The 23,661-nt window shown below is 48.7% G+C and overlaps 1 protein-coding gene across 2 annotated transcripts in view; it reads right to left on the reverse strand.

Annotated features, from left to right (window-relative positions):
• Positions 1–504: 504 nt before the first annotated feature.
• ATXN10 (ataxin 10) overlaps positions 505–23,661 on the reverse strand; it is a 148,923-nt gene continuing 125,766 nt past the window's right edge. For both annotated transcript variants that reach the window (XM_088795878.1, XM_019739234.3), the window contains exons 11-12: positions 1,284–1,471; positions 505–805 (exon numbers count right to left, since the gene is read on the reverse strand). In XM_088795878.1, coding sequence (XP_088652004.1) covers positions 803–805; positions 1,284–1,471 — 191 coding nt within the window. In that variant the 3' untranslated portion in view covers positions 505–802. The remainder of the gene's footprint in view (positions 806–1,283; positions 1,472–23,661) is intronic.

Genomic DNA, 23,661 nt, shown 5'->3' on the forward strand with positions numbered 1-23,661 from the left:
GACACAATGTACCCTGAATGCAGTGGCCTTGCACACAGAACCGACCAGAAAGCCTTTGTTCCCCCTTTACAGAGGCGTGGAGGTGGGTAAGATACAGGCACCAGCGTTGAAACATACTGGGTTGTGAGGAGTGTGATTCCAGCAGGATTTGGAACGAGAAGAGTTAATGGCCTACATGTTCTCTCATCCCCGCTCAATTCCAGAGGGACAGGGCTCGGTGACAACACAGCCCGTCCCTAAAATGAAGAGGGAGGGCGCTCTATTCTTCAGCATCTCTCGAATTAATTAGCTGGAAATGAGTCTCGTCAATGTTTTGGAAAGGCAGCGGGGGTGGAAAGAGATTGCTAGAATTAATCACAGTGAGAAAGTACTTGGGCTGCCTGCCAGAGTTCAGAAAACCCAACGAGAAAAGGAAAATAAAAGGAATGAGGCTGACTAGCCATCTGAAGGAACAAATGGAACCCCAGCAAACAGCCACATCTTTGCCAAATAAGGGACGGGCCCTCCACAAGAAGAGTTTATTATTTGCTGCCACAGTAAGTACAATATATGACTTAAATGCATATTGTATCCATGGGGACAAAGCAATTGAAGACAGCTACATTTTTAATGCCAAGAAACAACAGAATACTCATGTACTTTCACTTTTAAGCTTAAACACATTTAACTCTATTACCTAAAAGCCTCACGAGTTTATGAACTTGTACTTAATAAATCTTCAAACACTTGCAATTTCACATACCGACGAAGATGAAAAATCCACGAAACAGTCTCCAAAAATTCAGGTATTTGGAGAGTGTGTTCACTAAAAAGAAAAAAGAAACAAAATTGCAGATGTAACAGATCTATTTACAAGAATCATTAAAGGAAAAAATAATCCAGAGAATTGTGATCAGTGATGAGAAATAACCGAGAAACCCGACAAAACTCATTCAATATTATACAAGGAGTTTTCTGTCTTTTTCATTGCAGGCAACATTAGCTATCTTTTAAAGAAAATCTAATTCCCATCAAAAACTTCTGGACCTCATGAAAGTTTGATATGCTTTTTATATTTCTCCCTTAAAATGAGTTTGCAGTTTTAACGCTTGGAAGAAAACGGCAGCATAAAGCCTGGAGAAAAATGATTGGCAATTAAAATTTAGGGCATTCTTTGGTATTTTAAAAGCAAAATGCTCTCCTCCACATTCTCACGAAGGAACCTTGCCACGTGCAAGGTGATGGGCAAGTGGGAACCGCTTTCTACAAACTGAGGGCGTTGCAGCCCACGCCAGCATACTCACCGGCTGAGCGGTGTCACTAGTAGATTTCAGAATCAGTTTGTCACCTCTCTTTTCAACTTCAAAACCCACTTTTTTAAGTAGGGATGTGTCGGCCAGCCCCTGCTCCTCCATCTTGGCAATCAAATCCTGGTTTTGGCTGTTGTCTTCTGTAAGGTTTCGGATGGCATACACCACCCACTGGGTCAGAACTGGAACCAGAGTGAAGGAAGCTGCCAGCATATACTTTCCTGCTTCAGAAATTCGCACGAGGATTGGCGGGTGGGAAGCGTGCAGCACAGCAACACCAAAACCCAGACTCAATTAAGTTTTCTTGAGGCTGTGCTAAGAACATGGATCTGAAGCACTAAGTACTCAAAGATGTGATCACATGTATGCACACGCGTGTGCAGCCTGTGTGCGCTGTCCGGCAGCTTCCGCAGGATTTGCGCAACGTATGAATGAGGAAGCAAAGGCTTCGAGGGGCCACGTCTGAAGCGTCGGACACCAGCGTGTGCACTCACGCACGCAGGCACACACGAGCACGCGCACACACACTTCATACTTACTGAGTCACTAAGGAAAGACTAAGAGCATCAGAGAATTAGTCGCAGAGATGCCAGCTAGAATCCGACAAGAAAACCATCCTGTTTAAAGAAAGCCTAGTTACCAATAGGAACTGTTTCCTAGGCGTCACCCTGGAATTTCCCTCACTCCTCATTTTAAAGATGAAGCTAGGGAGCCTTTGAAGGATTTGCTGTGTTCAATTTGAATACTTGTGCTCTCGAGAAAGCATCTCCCCCTCGCTGCCTTGATGTGCCCCAGCCCTAGTTTTAAATCTTCTGCCCAGTGTCCTTCTGAGCGGACAGAAGACAACTTACGAAGCCAGACTCACAGCGCCATTTACTGCAGTCTTTGAGTTAGTAACCAAGGGCGGTGGGAACCTCAGGAAAGCATTGCACCGACCGCCATTTGATGGTGTCTTCTAGCAGTGTATAAAAGCTGCTGTGTGGACCAGTGTCCGGTGTTGGACTCAGGGACACACAAGAGATGCCAACAGTGGACCTGGCACCCTCTGTTGGTCCAGAGGGACACACAGCGCCTCGGGTGGAATAAACACTTTTTCCAGTGAAGACAGGGCTCCCTGCCCACAGGGACGGAAGGCAGCAGGAAAACCAAGTCCTGTCCCCGAGCACCAGGAGTTTCCAGTGCAGCCATTTCTGATGCAAAACTGGGACACTTGGGTCCCCAAAAGGGATCAGGCCCTTTAGCTCAAGAGTCGAGGCTTCTGATCCTGTCCTGGTGGCCAGCACAGCAGTGAGTCCGGCGCCCAGACATTTCCGGCTCCCTTGATGGCGCAGGAAGCCAAAAAGAAAGGCCTCGCTATGCATAAAGCCTGGGACTCTTTCTTAGAGTGTTTGGGGAAGAAAAGTGAAGCAAACGGTCTTCCTAGTTCAGTAACCTCCAAGGAAAATAGTAAAAGATGTGTATGTCCCGAAAGTCAGACAAACCAAACAGGAAGCACAAACAGTTTTAAGCCCGGGATGCGTTTCCTGGGGTTTAAACGCTGCTCCATCTTTGTCCCTCCGACACAGCCCCGCTAGTCCCGTCCTGACAAGGCCTGCCTGGTGCCGAGGTGGGCGCGGCCTCACCATGGGTGCTTCCCAATTTTAGAGTTGACCCCTCATTGGCACTGGCTATGGGTGCCTGCCTCTCCCAACTCCTCCAGGCCGGGGAGGAGAGACACTGGCCGGCACCAAGAAGAGGACCAGCGAACGTTTGCTGAGTGATCCACTGGTGTCTGGAGGTTTAGCATCCAAAGCACTGATGGGTATAAACGACTAACCCCTTCCAGACGGCAAGGAGTAAGCAAGTGCTGGTGCCCAGCTGACGCTGACCCTGTACTCAGTCCCCCCTTCAGTGGGAAAAAGGCCTCATTTTGCCGCCGATCTGCCATCATTTCATGACAAAGCCCAGGTCCTTTGTGAGGCTGTACTTCTTGTCTGGTAACAGAGTCCACACAAATATTCAAACGCATAAAACCTTAATTTGATTTTCTGGCTCTTGCACAATCACCAAACCCCCACTTCATGCCAGTACAGAGAATAGACATAATGACCCCGGGCGACAAAAACTTCCAATATGTTAGCGAGGCTCGGAACAACGAATCATCTGCCACAACCATTTCTCGTCCAGGACCCTGTCCTTAGATGAATCCATTTCCTCACTTTCCGTAGGAAAAGACAGGCGGCGATCATGAGGACCGATGGCAGGAGCCATCATTTCAGGGGTAAATTTGGGTAAGAAAAGGCGTGGAAGGTGGGTGAGTTTGAGTCAACGTGGGTCACTATTGCTCATGACAGAGGCAGAGCACGTCTGTCTGAAGCTTCCTGGTTATTCATTTGAATGTAATTCAAAGTAGGAAACCCAGAGTTCCTTTAACTGCACTGAGAGCTCCTGAGAATCAGAGGGCTGCTTTGCTCGGTGATGCAGGAATGCGACGCCAGCCTGTCACGCAGGATCTCTGGAGGCAAGCACCATCACCCCCAGCCTCAGATTGTCAAACTATCTCAGTTCCAGGCAAACAGACGCCTGCTGAGTGGCCCTGCAGAGCTCTCTTGCCAGGCGCCCGTCATATCTTAGCCTCTAGCAACACCAGGATGACGGGTGTCCCGTCTTCCCACACGTGTCCCTGACCTGAGACGTGGTTCCCCCTCACCTGCCCCTTCCTGTCTCAGACTCAGCTAAGCTCCCCCTCCCCCGAAGTTTTCCCTTACTGTCCGAGCTGCCCCTGGACACCGCCACACGTTAGGCACGCCCGCTGTGTATGTTGTCCAAGCATCCTGTAGCCATTACACCGCCTGTACCCACCTGTGCGAGGGTCTGTGAGCATCTGCGGGGCAGGAGCCACGCCCAAGCGAGCGCTGTCTCCTCAGCACCCAGTCTAGCTCCTGACAGAGTGGGTCCTGGATTTATGTTTGTTGACGTCACGTAAGCTACGATGACCTGTTTATGCGTGTCTGCGCTAAACCCCGTGAACTGATAAGCAAGTCTGAGTTCTTCTTCACCCCTCTGCTCTCCGTCCCAAGCTCAGTGCTGGGACATGTCTGCTGGACGTCCAGACGAGTGAACACACCCGCCCTTCACCATGGGTGGGGCCGTGGTGGGGCTGCAGTGACCCACACAGGCTGGGCTTTTCCTCCTCGTTCTCAGTGTGGTTTCCTGACTCAGGGCTTCGCAGGGTTGAGAGATTAGATGAAAGTAAACCAATATAAATGCAACCCAGGCAAGGAAGCTGAACTGTGTAAATAAAAGGTCCATGACAACAAAACCCCAGGAGAAGTCCCATGTGGACAGATGAAAGGGTGGATTTTAATCACGTCATCTGGGCAGGCATCTACCACATTTGGAGAAAAGACTCACAGTATTTTAAGAGCATTGCACCCTTAAAGGGTTTGGTAGCTCATTTCTGTAGAACAACTTACACGATCCCCATTTAATGTATAGAAAAGGAGGAGCACAGACGGGCATGGGTTACCGCAGGGTAACCAATCAGACACGCACGGGCCCAGCCACTCACTGGGCAGCAAGAATGTCGTGCCCAACCGGGCAGCATGACTTCAGGACAGAACGTGACGGTCAAGATTTCACGAGGAGCAGACTCCTGGCATGGCCACCCTCACAGAAGCAGCATGAAAGCCCAAAGCAGAAGAGGCATTTTGTCTTCTTCCAAAACTCGCATTCAAAAGGCACAGAGGTGCATCTGGCAGGAGTGGGTGGAGCTGGGAGAAGTGTTTTTAGCACCTTGCAAACCAGAAATTACAAATGAACAACAAAGCCCCCAACACTTCACGGTAGGGTGTAGTTCACATTCTTAAGTGTAAGTGACATTCCTCTCATTTCCTCCTTAAGGGGGATTTCACGAGGTGAGAATACCGTGTGCTGTGACACTCTACCTGGGCAGGTACCTCTCCACCTTAAGTGAGCACCCACATTTTGGGGTTTGCTTGTCTACCTACAAATTAAATACCACACGAAGGTCCCCTGATTTGTCCCTATTTCCGGTGAGAACATTTTAGCCCCATTGTCCAGGGTCTCTGACTTAATCATAATTTAAAAACCAAATTTTAATGATTGTTTCTTTCATAAAATTTGAGTTGAAAAGAGAAACACTGAAGCACCGCCCTGAGGAACTGTGTCTAATGCGCGAGGCTGGCTCATGAATATGCATGGCCCCCCTTGTCAGTGTGAAAGGCTGAGAGCCTGCTCGCCTGTGCAGACCCAGACGGCCTGGAGTGTCACAGGGGAGATTAAAGCGAGTCCCAGTTAATATTCACATTGCCCTCTTGTTCCCTCTCTAAAGAGACAGAAAGAAAGGAGGAGTGGGGGAGAAAATTAAACATCTTCTAAAGTCTCTAATCCTACCAACACTTGAAGTGCTTTCTTGTATGCTTAGCTTTAGAAAGAGAGCTTCTAGAGTTTCCATAGCTACTGCAAACAGAAAGCATGAGCCTGTTTGTTACAAAACTACCTTGAAAGAACCCTGCACCAGCACGGGAGCGAGGACTCCACAGGGCGAGCCAGCTCTTCCACAGAGCACCCCGGTGTCTCGAGACGGGCCACAAAGGGGACAGTGACGATTCAGCACCTCCAGGCCGCTGCGCCTCAGAAGGAGGAAGTGAGAAGCTGTGCTTGGACTCCAAGCACTGAGCCCTGTGGCCTTGTGCCAGTGAGGTGACGAGGAATGTACGCTGGAAGACAACCCAATACAGAGAAATATTTCATGACAAGGGTATTACTAACCAGCAGATTTACGCACCAAATTCACTTTTTAAGTAGTCAGGCGAGTTAAAACATTAAAATGGCAACTGTCTGATGAGAAAGCTTCCATCTAACTGAAAAAGGCAACAGTCTTTCAACGATCAGATTCAGTGGTACTTATCCTGTCGATGACTAGAAATTGGGCCCCACGCTGACAGGGACTTTGTCCTGTCACTACACTATCTCTGTGTCTAGAAGGCTGCTGAGAATGGGGGCTGGCAAATTATGGCGCAAATTAAAACGTTTTTGTATTTTTAAATGGTTGGGAAGAGCCAAAGAGCACTAATTTGTGACACATGAAAACTATCTGAAACTCAGACGTCAGTATCCATGACGAATAAAGTTTTATTGGCACAGCCGTGCTCCTTCACTTACTATTACCTATGGCCAACTCCATGCTGCAGCGGCCCAGCTGGGCGGTTGGGACAGACATACAGCACCAAGGAAAGCCAAAAATATGTACCAAATTTCAACCTGAAGGTATGCCCATCTCTGCCTAGGACATGGACACCAATAAATATCTGTTATACAAGTACTGTCAATGGAAAAACTTACATTAATTCAAACAATTTAAATATGTTAAAAGACTTTACTGACTTTTCACTATATATGTATATACACTATATATGTAACATCTCTATGTTTTATATTTCTATAGATGTGTAATGTATCTGTTTAATGTCATATACACATATAATAAATATGTATATAACAAATACATGTACTGTATCTATACTATCTTTATTTAATTTTTGCTTCCAGGATAGATTTTTAAAAATGGTTTTCAGACAGCCCCATTTATGACCAGGGATTTACGTATGCCTGACTGTCCAAAGCACAGTATGTAGTTGGGCGCAGAGCAGACATTAGACAAGCCTGTTATGAAGCTGGTCTGAGAACAGGATGCTCTGTGCTGGGAAGCCTCCTGCATCAGGTGGCCACGAAGCCACGGCGGCATCTGCCATGTGAGGCTGCAGGACGCTTCGTAACTCTCACATCTAATCTACTACCTCCCCAGACTATGGAAGATCACAAAATTTTTCACAGCGTGAAGCGTTCAACTTTTAAAATTGTTCTTAAAATGCTATACACTGCTAAAGACCAAAATACTTCCAGACAGGCCAGTTTCTGTCAGCTGGAGGAGAAATCACGGGATGGGGCACTGAAAGACGACTTCTCTCCCTCGACAGGACATACTCCTGTCCTAGCAGCCTGTGCGTGACGGGTGGTGTGGCCCCTGGGGGACCCTGACCTCTCACCCCTTCTGCAAGAGTCCTACCCAACCCCGGCCCTGCTCTCGAAAGAAGCATTAGCTTTCGTAGGGAAGGAGAAAGGTATGTCCTCCACCACTGCTGCCCAGGGACTCCGAGGCGCCGGGTGGCTCTGCTGCTGGGGGACGAGGGACCTGTCCGAACCCCGGAGGACGTCATCCCGGTGGAGATGGTGGAGGAACAGTGAGCTGTGGGCAGGGACAGAGGGCAGCTCACGGGTGAAAGTGGAAGATGGGAGGCGGCCAGAGCGAGGGCCCTGACAGGAGGGAGGAAGCGAGAAGCACCGGCCCTAGCCCTGCCCAAAGTGCACACGCTTTCCTGCATCGGCGAATCGCTCCGAACGCCAAGCGATACTTCAAGGCCTTCGTGGTAAAGCTCACGTTTCTTGTGCCCTCATCGACTGTAGTTTTGTTTTGCTTTCCACTCCATCACGTCGCCCGGTCACAGCCCACTCCCCTCATTCAGAGCAGGCAGAGGAAGGCTCCGTAGGAAGTGTGCAGCCCACACAGGTCTCCGCGCACGACGTGGGCACGAGCATGGGCTCCGCAAGCAGCGCTGACCACCCATCATGGCTCCCTCCTCCTCACGCTGTTGATCTGGCTGGCATCTCATTCCTTCCGCGTTTTGTATTTAAATGTGAGGGGACAGAGCACACTGTGGTTCGCGTGCTTTGCTGCTGTGCTGACATGGACTCTTCTGGGTTTTGCAGTCCATCTTAACAGAATGTGCACTGTATGTGCACTCTCTCATTTACCGATTAACGGTTAGGTGAAAGTAGTCAAAAAAATGAACAGAAGACGGTGGGAACACAAATAATTGCCAGATTTGTCAATTACAGGTCAGTCTGAAAAACGTGATACTTGTTTAGTGTGTGTCACGAGAAGGAGTGAAGCGTTCCAGTCCCGACCGAGGGAGTCATCCAGAAACACCACCCCGGCTGGCTGAGGCTGCCTGTCTGGCCTCTATCCACCCCCCTGCCCCAGGAGCTGGACATCAAAGGAAGTAGTCCAGCGGCCCAACAACACACACCGCTGGCTTCTGACAGAACTGCAAAGCACAAAGAAGCCCGAGTGGCAGCCCGAGAGTTTTCACCCCTGCGCAAAGCCCAATCGGCGCTTTCTTCATGATTTGAAACAAAGGCCACTTCACTGTCCTTGGCAGGCACACCTTCCTTCCCATACATCGACCCTCTAAAGGGAGACATGACGTACTCAGGACGCCACAGGCCTCCCTCCTCTCGGAAGCCTGAACGCTTTCCACCTGACAAGGCCCCACGTCCGCCGTGCAGACCCCGGCCGGGCTGTGAGCAGAGAGGCCTTTACAAGTGCTGGTGCACAAGGCACAGGCAGAACATGTCGCTGCTGCTGTCGGTCGGGCAGTGACGTCACAGGCAGAGGGACCCCTGCTCCCTGTCCAGTCGCCATAGGCAACAGCCCCTCCCAAAGTTCCTGCGGCCACAAGTGCCGTCCTCCCAGTAACCTCACATCCACAGTGCTGTCGGTGAAGGACCCCGCAGCCCTGGGGCTGATTTTGTACATTAGCCTCTGGAATCATTTACCAGCCACTTCTACACACGCGTGGTACAGAGCAGTCAGTCTGGCATCCGCGTCACAGGTCAGGTTTCGGACCAGAAACAACTGATATCGCTTCTGACTTAAACCACACGGAAGGGTTCTGGGGCCACGAAGTCGTTCCGTTTGTACTTGGGGCAGCGCCCCAATGTCACTTCTGAGACTCTCAACGAGCCACGGCATATAGTGTTTAGCAGAATGCCTGGCACACGCCAGGCGTGTAGCAGATGCTCAGTAAATGGTGCAGGAATAATCCTTCTCGAGTCCATCATGCTGTGTGTCTGTCTTCTCTGTGACCTCTCTCATGCCACGTGTCACTCTACTGTCCGTGTAACTCTCTGTCTGGCTCCTTCTACAGAGCGTGTGCTCACCTCGTGCTGGGACTCCTGGCTCGGTCCTAGGAGCTCCTGGCACATACAGAAGGAGGCATGTTCTAAGTAATTGCTGGATGGATGCCCCCTGGCGCCTGGCTTCTCTCTCCTCAGCGGCAGTAACCCCAGCTCTCCTGGCAGCTCTGGGCTGTGGTGTCCTTTAGTAAATGCATGGATACCCAGTGTTATACGTCAGCCATCATGCTGCAAGGCAGAACTCGTCAGGGAGAGGCGTCCTGGACACAGCAAACTCCCCAAGACTAGAATACTGCCCAGTGCCTCAGTTCACATGCGGGGTCACTGCCTGGAGGGCAGCAGGAGAGGGTGTGATGTAACGTGAGAGTACTGGGTCCTGACAGCGGAGGAATTTATGGATGGAAGCCAGTGGAAGCACAGCAGACACACCGGGGAGCTCCAGGCCCCTTCTGCCAGGTAAGAGGGTGTCTGTAAAGTATTCTGCACTCCTTGGGATAAAGGAATTAAATAACAAGCTGGCTCCACTGAATTTCTATTCATGGAGTCTATTGCTACCTTCAGTGTAAGCAAAGCTTTGCAAGAGGAATTAATTTAGGTGTCTCTTGCATAAGCCAAGACTGTCCGGTTATCCACATAAAACCATAACAGTAAGAACAACAAAGATAATGGCAGCGGCCCTCACCAACCAGACACAGTGTCAGGGGCCGTTCCAGGCACTCTCAGAGGGCGATCCACCCGAACCAACACACTCTGCGCGACTATTAGCAACCTCATTCCGCTGCTGAGCAGACAGACACGGGAGGCTGCGACATGTCCAAGGCCACACGACGGGGGCCCCGGTACCCCTTACGCACGTGGCCATATCGCCCCACACACTCTTCACGACCACGGTGATGATGGGGACCTCTGCAGGGGGGCAGATCTTCTTCTCGGCGAGTCTGACTGCAAGCTTCTCAGCTACGCCTACAGACCAACGGCAGCAATGGGAGCGTTTCTGCTACTTGGCACCGGGTCCCTTTCTCTTCAAAAACATCCTACAGCATAAAATAAAGCTTGCAGACACCAGTTAGGGTGACTACCTCTGCAAAATGCCTTTAGAAGTAGCTAATAAACAGTTAAAATGAAGTTAATATTTGAAGCAGAAAAAGAAGTAATCTCATCTAAATTACAGAAGATTAGCGGGAGTCTCGCACTACTGACATTCCAAATTCATAATGTGCAGCCGGAGGCGGAACCGGTTCTGAGAGACACAGCGTAGGGAGGCCACAGTGTGGGGCTTCTGGTGGCTTTCAGACAAGACATGACAGCAGGCTGCAGGGGCAGGGCGCTTCCTCACCCGCATAAGCTAGGTGCCTGCTCCAGAGGTCACTAGTCACCTGGGAAGTTCCGCTCTGCGGGTCACCCGTGGCCATGCTGGCTTGCCTCTCCCCCCTCCCCCCTCCCAGTAGCTCCCAGAGGTCAGCAGTCAAGGGCGGGTGGGCCCGCAGGTTTGAACAGGCCCAGATCCAGGGACAGGTGTGCTTCCCGAGGACACGCTGTGCTGCAAAGTCAACACGGGGTGTGTGTGGAGGTTCCCTTCTGTGTCGTCTGCTTCCATTTCTATGAGTCACGGGCGAGCGGAGAGCTGGGTACAGACCTCTAGCTTTCGCTTACCCTCAGTAAGGGAGCTGCGTCCACTTTAAAGTCAAGACAACCGTCAGCACAAGTTTACAATATGCAAATAACTCTGGCATTAATTGGAAATAAATCCCAACAGTACTTCAGACAATTTAAAAGCCAAGCTGGTTGTAGTGGTGACATTGAGTTCTAAAGCTCTTTTTTGACACACGTCTCTTAAAACTTCTAAAGTACGAAATATCTTGGGACAGGAATCTTATTCAATTATAGAAATCTAATACTTTAACATCTTTTTCCTTCTATCTGTGAATAGTATGCTTCTTAATTCCTATACTGGCATTACAGCAAGGGATTTAAATATAAACAGCAACTTAAACTGCCAATCACACCTCTGAATGTCTCTTAAGAATTTCACCCTGACCTGTTCACACATTCGACGACTCTGAAGGCGTGACGCTCAATGCTAGGAATACAGCACTTGGCAGGCCAGTCAGTGGCGCTGGCATTCGAGAGAGGCAGGCCCAGCTAAAGCAAACCCACTAAACCAAACCCAGACCTGAAGGGGGTGGTATGATGAAGTATCAGAACAGGAGGACAATGCACAGACAAGGGGGGGGTTGGATAAGGCCTCTCTGAGGAGGTGACACTGAGCAAGAACCCACAGGATAAAAAGAAACGGGTCACCTGGCGAGATGGGGATGGCGGCGGCAGGCAGCAGAGCAGACGTGCAAAAGCTGACTAGCAGTGACGAGGGAAATCTCCCGCTGGAGAATGTGTGTGGAAGGACAGAGAACGAGGCAGAGGGAGGCTGAGGCCGGGCTGTTCAGGGATCTCAGGCCATAGTAAAGTGTCTGCATTTTATTCTAATGCAGTGAGAAGCCACTAGCAGCTGAGGTAGAAAAATGAAAAGCTCCCTTTGGCACCTCTGTGCAGGGAGGCAAGGGAGGGACTGGAGACCAATCAGAGTCTATGTGGCAAGAAGCAGATTCTGGAAGAGGGCAGACCTGGGCTCAAATTCCAACTCTGCCATTTTATAAGGTTTGGGTAGTTTATAGAACCTCATTTGTCTTGCGCCGCGCCGGGCATTGGGTGCACATCAGCACACCTGAGGGCCACAGGTGCTGCCCAGCTCCACCCTGGGACACTGGGAGGCCTGTGGAGTGCCAGGCTCCCCTGTCGGGCAGGAGACTCCACTTCGCTTTGCCTCGGTTTCCTCACCCATACAATCAGGGGAGACAAAATGATTTCCCAGTATGTCAAATGACAGCACCGGACAGACAGTAAGGTCTCACGCCCGGCAGTCAGAAAGTCCAGGGTAGAACTGCCTTTCCTGCTGCTCACCAGCTCACGGGCTCGGCCGGTTACAAAACCTTTTTGCCTCTACTTGCCCGTCTATAAAATGGGGATAACAACAGTATGGATTTCATAGAGTGACCATGAAGTTTAAATAAAATCACAATGCCTGGCCTAAAAGAGGCACTCAAAAGATGTCAGTTCTTTGTGAAACACCCAGATCTGTTATTGTTGCTAGTGTCACAGGGGTCTACCCGGAGGTCAGCAAAGCTGGACTGTACACGTTGGGTATCACAGAAAACCCAGGACCGCCTCTGTCTGTTCAGTGATCAACAGCACTTAGTTCTCTGGCGGCCCCTTCTCCCAGGGACACGTGAGATGGTTATCGCATCCTGTAAGTCACTGTTTCCCAACCAGCACCCCATGCATGTGTAGATTTCATTAAACACAACACCATTTCGTAGTTTGTTCTTTCTCCCTTTACCGATTTCCAACTAAGGGATGGAATGTCAAGCCCATCAGCACGGAGGGAGGGAGGAAGGAGCAGACGCTCTGCGTACGTGCACATCCATTGGTTGACGTGGTGAGTGCCAATCAGAGTGCTTGTCACAGGAAAGGCAGTGGTCCTGACCTTCCAGGAAAGAAACAGGTAACTACAAACTTTCTCAACAGCTACAATGTCAAACGACAGGATGAGACGAAACAGTAACAGGGGCCATAATTATCCAAATTGAGGTCATGGAAGACTTCTCTCCATGAATAATGTTTAAGTCAAAATGGAAGAGTAAGTAGGAGTTGGCCAGTGCAGACGGGAGAATTCTAGGCAGAGGAACAGGGTGTGCAAATGTGGGGGTGGAACAAGCTCGGTGCCAGTGGAAGAGGGAGGCCAGCGTGCCAGAAGGACAGCCAGGCAGGCCTGGAAGCACGCGCCCCTGCTCCAGCCAGCACTCCCTACGCGGCTTCTCTGTGCCAGGGACAACTGACACGGGTCAATCAGATGTGGTTTGACAGAAACAGGTCAATCAGATGGGGTTTTACCGAGAAGAGGTCAATCAGATGTGGTTTGCCCTCAGGGAGCTGAGAATCACATACAGGCGGCAGGCCCACTGAGGACACCTCACAAGCTCCTGGGGGCACCGAAGAGGCTTCCTGAGGGCGAGGTCAGGGCTCCTTCCCTAGGGAAGCTGGGCGCTGTCCTAAAGCCTACCCCCCAGCCTGCAGGCTCCAGAGGGCACAGATGGTATCTCCTCTTTGGTTAGCACTGTATCCCGCAGCTAGAACAGCGCCCAGCACTCAAGAAACGCTGCTGAATGGACAAACAAAAATAATGATAGACCTGGTGTACCAGTGAACTGAATCCAGCAACAGGAAAAAGATAGTGAATGAAACATTCGTTGACAGTGGAAATCTGTTCTACCCGGTCGATGTTATAAACCATAATAATTAAGACGGTACAGTCTCATGTTGGGCTAAGGAACAGATAGGGCAGGATCAACGCTCTGAAGAGACTAGAGAACCAGAACCAGAACCACGCCCACAGGACAATGATTTATGACAAGGTGGCCCTGCGGAGCCAGGGGTGAAAGGAAGGTCTTCTCAATTCTGCGACAACTGCACAACCACAGGAGAAAACTTAAAAACTGAGCCCCTACTGTACACCACAAGTAAGGATTAACTTCTGATAGATTACAGATCTAAACGGGAAAGGTGAAACTATAAAGCTTTGAGATGAAAATACAGAAGAATATCCTTATGGTCTCAGGGTCTTCAGTAAGATATAAAAGCCTCTAACCATCGAGGGAAGAAAAAATTCATGAAAACACAACAGAAGTCAGAACAGAGCTCAGCTGTGGGGACTGGTACTGGGTGACAGCGCGCACAAAGGAGCCCTCTGGGGGCAGGGGAATGCCCTGTGTTCACCTGGATGAGGGTTCCGTGCATGTGCACATATGCAGAGATGCTCATTTACAACTTTTGCATTTCACTACATGTAAGTTACATCTCAGTAATAAAGAGATACCATAGAGAAAATAAAAAAAATCAAGCCACAGGATTGGAGAGATTATTTCAATACATAGAAATGAACAAAAAATTGATAACTTGAATATAAAAAAAATTCCTATGAATCAATAAAAAGGAGAGAGAACATAAATATAGGCAAAAAAATTTTGAACAGCTTATTCATGACACAGGAAACTCAAATGGTCAATAAACATAAAAATGTGCTTACCGTACTAATTAGAAAAATTAAAACTGTATCGCGACAATTGTATTGCAAAAAAACGGCAAATCATTAACTATGTGAGAAAATACATACACGCATCAGAAAGGCACAGATTCCAAAGTGTGACTGCATCAAGTGTTGGCAAGAACACAGAACAAAGGGAACTCTTGTGTCCTGCTGGTGGGAGGAGCATAAATTGGCACAAATGATTCTGAAAGAGTTTAGCATCATCTAGAATAAAGTCGAAGATACACAAACCACAAAAATCCCATACCTAGGAAAAAACCTCATGCTCATGGGCCAGGATACACGCACGGTACAAAAGGGTCCATAGCAGCATTAACTGTACTAGCCACAAGGCAAAAATAAGCCAAATGTCCACCAACAGCTAACACATGAATGGATATTAAATTGTCTCGGTATACACTATACAGTCAACCACCAGCAACGATCGGAATGAATCACACAATTCTGACTTTGAATGACAGATGACCAAACAACGCGAGCCCTGGTTCCACTTACATGAATTCCCCAAACGGCCAACCCAAAGCTCATGGTGCAGGGGTGCAGGCACAGGAGCTACCTGGGGAGGGCAGGTCGCGCTGACCCAAGTCAGGCTTGTGAGTTGTGTCTGAAGGGGCTCAAGGAAGCCTGGAAGTGTTTTGTCTTGACTGGGTGCTGTTACACGTCTGCTTTATAATCATTGGCAAACAGTACATATGTACTCTTCTCACTTTGGGGAATCCACATTGTATTTCTAAATAAATAGTTTTGAGAAATGAGGATGACGATGGAACTGAGACGAAACGTGGGTTGGTTTGCCAAATGCAGGTCACGTGCCGTCAACTAGACAGTGCGAAGAAATACTGTCGCTAACACCTCAAAACTCTTCGGAATTCTGCGGGTTCCACGTCCTGGCGACTCACAGCGGGTGCCAGGGTGAGCAGCATATCCCCTGTGGTATCATTTTCTTCTTAGAAACCCGTTAGGATTTCCTGGTGCTTCCTTCCTAGTTCTGCCCCCGGGAAAACACCTGACTAGGAGCTGTGCTAGTTTCTAAAAGTGCTTTAAGGAGAGAAAAACAGCAGGAGTAGTTTTGACTCTGACATATTTTGCTTTCTCTCAAAAATCGGGAAAATGTTTTGAGTTTTTTATAGGCTTTTCCTCCCCAAACCAGGAAGTGCAACAATCCACCTGCAAGTGACAATCATCCTTCTGTGAGCTAGTATGAGAATGTAAAATTAGGCCACCGACCAAAAATGAAGACAAGACTCTCCTGTAAAAGTAAGGCTGGTCATTGTCACATGACACAGCTCAATGGCAGGGTGGATGGACCCTTGTTGTAAACTGGCCTCTCGCCTCCTATTTTTGCTTCTGCCCACCAGTGAGGCTTTTCCACGCCCGGGGCAGTTTTCAAGGGCACTCAGCTAACCCTGAAGAGAAGGTCTGTCCATCTCCCAAATAGCCTTTGCTGGCAGCTCACAGAAACCAGGTGCCATGCTGTGTGAGCGCAGGTGGCCCGTAAGCCACAGGGCAAGGCCTGCTGTCCTGGGGTCAAGTCTGTCTCTACCTCGGAGAAGATGCTCAGACCAGAGAAAGGGAAGAGCGGAAAGGGGGAGGGTACCTGATAGGTAGCTTCATTTTTCTCTTTTCTGGATCTGTGACCGTTACCCAAGTGCAGGGCTGAGGTGGGCCCACAAAACCACGGCGACGAGAACGGCCCACAGCAACCGTGGGCTGTCCCTTCCCTCGCCCCGCGCCACACCCGTGTGAAGCCCCAACTGCAGACAGAAAGCAGACCTCACGTCTCCCCAGAATCTGAGGTGTCTGTCACAGGACACACTCAGGAAACGTGTGGTCAGGGTCCCCCCCATGCTCCGTGGGGCTGAAAGGGGGCTCACGCGTGTATTTCCCAACCAGCCCGTGAGCAAGGCTCACACTTCCTTCACCCAGCACCCGGCCCGCGGTCATTTCATGACCAGCTCCTGCTCACTGAGATCATTCTTCCACAGACCCAAACACTCGCCCACAGGGTTTTTTTTGTTTGTTTTTTAAATCTGTTGGTTCTAGAAAAATAAGCGATAGAATCCAACTGTTCCTGCTAAGAAAGACGATCTCAAAGCAACACAGCCAGGGAGTCACTATCTCACTACGCTTGACATGGTCGCACCACGCCGTGTTTTGACCAGACTCTTCTCTGTCACTGCTAAATTTGAGTAAGGTCATTTTAGGCAAAAAATACTGACATTAGTTGGGGTTACCTGGAACATGTTTCTCTGTGCCAAACTGCGGCAACCCAATCTCTCGAGTGTCTTAGAAAATATATATTCTCTGTGGCAATGGTGTTTAAGCATAGCAATTTCAAAAAGTTATTTATTAAACCTCCTAAACACATGCAAAAGTCACTGCTCTTTTTAATAAGAAAGCAAGTAGAAAAAGGAAACTGGCCAATCATTAACTGTGTGAGAAAATACATGCACCGTAATAACACTTATTAAGCACAGACCATGTGCCAGGAACTGCTCGAGGCACTTCAGCCCAGGTGCGCAGACTCCTTCGAAAGTCAGCAACTCGTGAAGGCAAACCTACATCCTTGGGGACCGCTGACTGTGACCTGCCGACGGACTCCACGTCAAGTATGACACGCCCAGTGACGCGGCTAGGGGATGCCATCTGGGGACAAGGTGAGGCCTAATTATCCAGCACGGAAAGGATTTCCTTGTGACTGGAACACTTCGTGCTGAATATGCTTTCAAAGAATTCCAGAATGCTCTGTGCAGAGAAAGGCTCTCTGGGACCCACGTACAGCCCCCTGGAGAGTGCACCATCGGCTGATATTTCAGACACTATGATCTAACTACACACCAGATACAAAACCTCTGAAGTACAGAGCTCGCCTTATACCATAGTTTACACGACAGGGAGACGGGGGAGGTGCAGAATGAGCAGTGTAACTATCCTCGGTAGAGAAAAGCATCTTGAAAAACAAGCACAGCTGGCCTGCGAATGAGTTTGAACTGCGTGGGTCCACTTGTACGTGGGTGTTTGTCAGTGAATCCCGTACACACGTCTTCTCTTCCTTACCATTTTCTTAACATTGTTTCTCTAGTTTACCTTATTGTAAGGACACCGTATATAATACAGATAACACCCAAAACGTGTTAATCCACTGTTTATGTTTCAGTAGAGCTTCTGGTTAACAGCAGGTTACTAGTTTTGGGGGAGTCAAAAGTTAACAGGTGGATTTTCGACGGGGTCGGTGCCCTTAACCCCCATGTCATTCAAGGGTCAATTGTATTTCATCCAGAAAATGGAACAGTCTGCACTAAGAAAAAAACAGCTATGAAGCCATAAAAAATCACGGAGGAACCTTATAGTCATGTCACTAAGTGAAAGAAGCCAGTCTGAACAGGCTACACACTGTCTGATTCCAACTCGTGACATTCCGGAAAAGGGAAAACTATGGCGACAGTAAAAAGATCAGTATTTGGGGGGAATGACTGGCAGAGCACAGAGGATGTTTAGGGCGGTGAAAATACCCTGTATGACACTATAATAACGGATACATGTCAGTATATGTTGGTCCAAACCCACAGAACGTCCAACACGAGGAGAGAACCCTCAAACTATGGACTCTGGGTGATGATGACGTGTCAGTCGCACGCTCTGCTGGGGGATATTGAAATGGGGGGACCTATGCAAGGGTGGGGGTACATGGGAAATCTCTGCACTGTCCTCTCAATTTTATTGTAAACCTGAAATTGCTCTAAAAAGATAAAGTTTTTTTTTTCTAAAAAACAAGGAAGGAAAAACAATGATATAACAATAAATAAACATTTCATGTAGTTTCTAAATTAGATATACTCTCTTAGGTTAGGAAACTCACAACTGCCATGGTGGCTATTTAGGCAAGTACACACGCCTCCTGCTTCCCGGTGACATTCTTCCTCTAGTTACACTCATCAGACAGCTTCCGTTAAGTTAATCAGCCTCAAGGAGCGGTTCCTTAAGAATAAGAATTCCTGGCAATAAGTGTACACATAAAGTTTTGTTTCTGGTTTCAAATCAATTTTACAGGGTGGCACTGATACCATTAGCAATAACCACTGAGAAGTCAAATTAAGAAAACACTCATCTCGAAGCCCGGCGGCTAAAGTGATGGAGGTGCACGCCACTTGTGGTGTGTGGGCAGTCGTGCCCTGGTCCTGCCCAGACCGACACTGAGTGAGCGCCAGGCCACCTGCAGACCACACAGTTCACACTGGGCACCTCACCCTGGGAAAGGACGAACTCGCATCTTCTAACTCAAGTGATGAGACCGACCCTCCAGCAATCTCGCTCTTCATGCGAGTAGACAAAGCAGGACCTGGTGCGTTCTGACCTGAGAGGGGACACAGGGACGAGCCGAGCAAATCAGGCTCAGCACGACACGGCCAGAGGACAGCAAGGAGCAGGACGTGGCGCCGTGAGGGCAGACAGGTACGGCACGCCAGGCTCCACCAGGCGGTACCACACCGAGTGTGGTAACCATACTGGGAGTCCTACCCTCTGGGGCTGCAGCGACGTTAGACAACGAGAAACACGAAACTAAGAGCCTATCGGACACAATCTGAAGGATTGTGTACAACTTGAAGCATTTCATTTTTGTCTCATTCTAAAAGAGTCTGATGATTTGCCAAAATACCTGAATATGGAAACACAGTTCATTTTGTGAAAGCCTCATTCATGACATTACATCTGACTTGTCCAGCTCGGCTTCCAGCTCTGGGGAACCAGTTGCTAGGATACCACAAAAGCTATATAATGCAGGTCTTCTTTCCTCTTGCATTTTGAATGGGTCTATTTAGATGACAACTTGGCCTGCATCTGTGTGTGTTGGGGGGCGGGGCTGCGTGGTGGCAGCGGGTTGTACCCTTAGCGGCCTGGGAGCGGCACCCGTGTGCCTATCGCCCAATCCTCAGCCCCACTCTCCACTCTTCACACAGGGTCCCGGGGAGGTCTCCGCTAATCTGCGAAACTGTGTGTTTGCACTTGTGCACTTTGGCTGGGGAGAGAGATCTGGTTTGCACACCATCAATCGCACTAGGTGAGGGGTAAAAGAATCAATGAGAGGCTTTAAAAGGGCAAATTAAAGGGTTCGGAAGCCGAACCAAAAATTTACCTTTTTAAAGCAAAACAGCACTGAGAGGTTTTCTAGTTTTCAAGTCATGTCAGCATAACAACCGAACAAATGGTAACTGAGGGTTTATCGGTGGCTTCACACTAGGGACACAGAAATAAATGGAGGGTAGCCCTTGCCCACCAGAGGTCAGACTGGCTTGAGCCCGTCTCTGCCTCTAACATCAGGAGGGACAAAGTGAGACTCCGAGAGCAGAAGTGCATCACTTTGTGGCCACAGCACAAGCGCTTCTCTGGTGGGGAAACTCACTGACGCCTTTTACCAACACCAGACCCTGCTAGGAGCACCGTCCTGAAACGTGTAAGACATTTCCCTCCACGCTCTCCTGTCGTTGCTGCTTGGCAGTCCCAGTCACAAGCTGGAGTCCCCATTAAGAAAAGTACAGAACGGGACGGGTTTCGATGTTTATTCTGAAATTCCTGCATTCCCCAAGATGTGGCCCTATCATCCAGAGTTTCCAAAATGCACATGAGAACAGACACTGCTCCTATGTACGTATGTGTATTTATTATTTAGAAGCCTTTTCTTATATAGTAGCTAGCTAAGACACCACAGAAAACAAAGTACTTCAGAACCCATTTTGGTAACACGCTCTTGGGTCCAGGGGGTCCAACGTGGGGTGTGCACTCAGGGTGCAGGAGCAAGAGACACAGACCCCGCCTAGGATCAACTTCCTCGAGGGACCGAGTCACATATCCAGGTACTCCTGTGTCACATTGTCACGGAGTGGCAGAGTAACACAGCCGAACCATGAAAGACCACACGGAGGTGCTCAGCTCAGTTGAGGGGGATCAGGGAAGAATTCCAAGAGGAAGGGACACGTAACTAAAGCGTTCCAGGAGGAAGGAGTGGGGAATGGAAGAGGGACTTGTTTTGCAAGAAGCCACCATCTCAGGGCTCTGGGATCGACCTTGATCATTGTCTAGGGTCAGAACTCAGCTGTGAGTGGGGACGATGTGCAAGGAGCTCAACAAGATTAGTTCAAGACTTTTGTCCAACACGGCAGGACAGCCACACGTTCCCCAGGAGAGGACACTTGAGAGAAACACTGAGCGAGTCAGTGAAGCACCCACACGGAGGGCTGGACACTCAAATCAGGACCAAAGCACGGGCCGTGCAGGACAAAGCTGGGCTTGCACCCTGGCCCTGCCCCTCACGGGCTGGGGGAAGCTGGACCAGCTCGAGTTAGGAAACTATGAGCTTTAGTTTTCTCATTTGTAAAACGGAAATAGTTCCCCAAAAAGTCTGCTGCTTATTTTGTGTGCAAGATAATGTATGCACAAGACTTGGCATACAGAAACAACTGAGTAAATAATTTTAAAATTTTAACGTGAGGTCTAAGAGAATGCACACATCTTGATGCGTCTCCTCATGAGTACACATCACATAACCCCACCCAGACCAACACTCAGGACAGGCCAGCAGCCAGGAGGCCCCTGTGTGCCCCTCAGTGCCCATCTCCGACCCCCAAGGTACCCACTATTCTAACTTCTATCACAGGTTAATTCTGCCTGTTCTTGAACTTCATACAGCGTACAGTATGTGCTCTCTGAATCTGGCATCTTCAGCTCAGTGTGTCAGTGAGACTCATCCATCCGTTACAGTTCCTTCTTCTATCCTGCTGTATAGTATCCCACGGTATGGACACACAACTTATTTGTTTTACTGTGAATATTTGGGTTGTTTCCACTTTGGGCCTATTATAAATAATGGTATGAACGTTCTTGCATGTTCCTGAGGGACATATATGCGCATTTCTCTGGGGGACACTCCTAGGGATGCAGCTGCTGGCTCCCGGGGCAGAGGCATGCTTGGCGTCGGTGACACTGCCATGAAGGCTTCTGAAGGGATTATTCCAGTTTACATCTCACCAAAAACGGTGTCTCCACCCTCACCATGCCCTGGCAGTTCCTCAGTGGGCTCAGTTTGCATTTCTCTGAGGACCGATGCTGTTGAGCTCTTTCCATGTTTACTGGCGAGCTGGACTTCCTCTTTTGTAAAGTGCGTCTTTTGTCCATTAAAAAAACACACACACACAAAACGGAATTATCTTTTCCCTGTTGTTTTGTAGGAGTCTTTTACATGTTATGGGTACGAAGCCTCGGTCAGGTGTACACAACGCAATTATCTTTTCAGTGTTCTTCCCCTTCTAGTGTTTCTCAGTTATAATATTTATGTCTATGATGTCTTCTAGAAGCTCTTCTGTTTTACCTTTCATGTGGAGGTCTATGATTCATCCTGAATTAACATTTGTGAATGGCGTGAGGTAGGGGTTGCAGGTTTTTCCCCCCATTATGGATACTGAATTGATCTAATACTATTTAAGGCAATGACCATCCCTAACTCCCTGAACTGCAGTGGGGCCTGTGTGTGAATCTGTTTATGGACTCTTTATTCTGTTTTGCGATATTATTCTCATTATTTGAGCTTTACCATTGACTCACAGTGCAATCATAGATGATGAAAGTTCACCTTTCTCCTAGGGATTAATAGCTTGAATAGGATATTTGTACAAGAACATCTATTTGTTGAGAAACTATATGCTAGGCCCTTTACAAACATGGTGACATTTTACACTCACCATCACCCTGTGGGGTAGGTCCCACTTTAGACAAAGAAGCTAAAACTCACGGGGTTAAGTGAAGTGCTTAGAATTTAAGAAGTGGCCGAACGTGGGTCGGTCTGTCCCAAGAGCTGTTGCTCTTGCCACTGTGCCATACTTCCTCAACACGGGATTACGGGGGGAAACACGGTTTTCTTATTATTCCTAGAAACTTACATTTCAGCATGTAAGTGAAACTTACAAATGAGGTCTTTCAATATGAAAAAGAGAAAAGGAAGGGAAAAAAAAAAGAAAACAGAAAGAAAAAGTCCTGTTTGGACTCTCATTCTAACCCTGTCCCCTTCCCCTCCAATAAAAACAACATTAAAAAAACCCACATCAAGGACAAGTGATCAAAACACAGATCAAAAAAGGATGAAAGAAAACATTTCAAATAAAGTTCAGCTGTTTCTATTTGGAAACAACAACAAAAAAATCCCACTTGCCACAATAAACTGACAAATAAGAAACGGACCCTGTGGTAGTGCAGCTGGAATTTTCCGACGGCGTCTGCTACTATGTCATTACTGTGGGTGATCCACAAGTGAGCGGGTGAGTGAACAGCTGGGCGCTGGCTGGGCCTGTGTCGCCGAAACAGCAGCCCAGGACGCGCCTTCAGAGTTAGCCACCGCTTTGAGATGACGTCTTTTCCCTGGAGCTGGAAATCCCCGCTGGCCTCTAGAATCTACCTCCAAGAAATGGGAGAGTAAGCCTTCCAGCCTGGTCCCTGGCCCGGGGGAGTTTTTAGCTCTAGTTTTCTGGTATGCCAGCCTGAAGTCCCTAATCCCCAAGGGTGGCCAAAAAAGGAGAGGTCTTCACGGGGTCCTAACCACAGATTTCCGGTGCGGAGCAAGGACTGCTGTCCAAAGATACCGCGAGCCCTCACCCCACCACATGTAGGTGGTTTATGGGCATGGCCAGGGGTCCAGAGTGACCAGAGAACGGGGGTACTTTCATTCACTAACATTTAACATAAGCACTGTTCCTAGTCTAGGCACAGCCAAAATATCTATTGCTTTTTTAACACAACGTATTATAGCTAAAGTTCAACGAAAGTTTGGCTGGTGTTCATTATTAGGACGCGGTGAAACCAAACAAATTTGAAATAATATCACTGCCAAACCAAGTGTAATTAATTCACGGAAGAATGGAAGAACTCATGGGAGAAATTTCTCGTGCTCAGGACCCTCCCCAACAGAACATACACACGTACAGACATGTATTCACCATGCTACCGTGTGTTCATTTTCTTGTTTATTCATTTACTCTATAGAAACACACCGTGAGTGACTCCCAGGTTTCCGGACCGAGCAACTGGAGGGATGGAGACATTCACCCGTCTACTGAGAAAGAGGGGGCAGTTCTGTGGGGAGACAGGAATAGTTCAGCTTTGGCCATGCCGGGTTTGGAATGGCGGTGAGACATAGAAGCAAAGTGTTATGCAGGGAGTTAGCCACATGTCTGAGTCTCAGGGAGA

This window comes from Rhinolophus sinicus, chromosome 1 (assembly GCF_057876585.1).
Source record: "Rhinolophus sinicus isolate RSI-liver-muscle chromosome 1, RSI-T2T, whole genome shotgun sequence".
In the NCBI taxonomy this organism is placed as follows: Eukaryota; Metazoa; Chordata; class Mammalia; order Chiroptera; family Rhinolophidae; genus Rhinolophus; species Rhinolophus sinicus.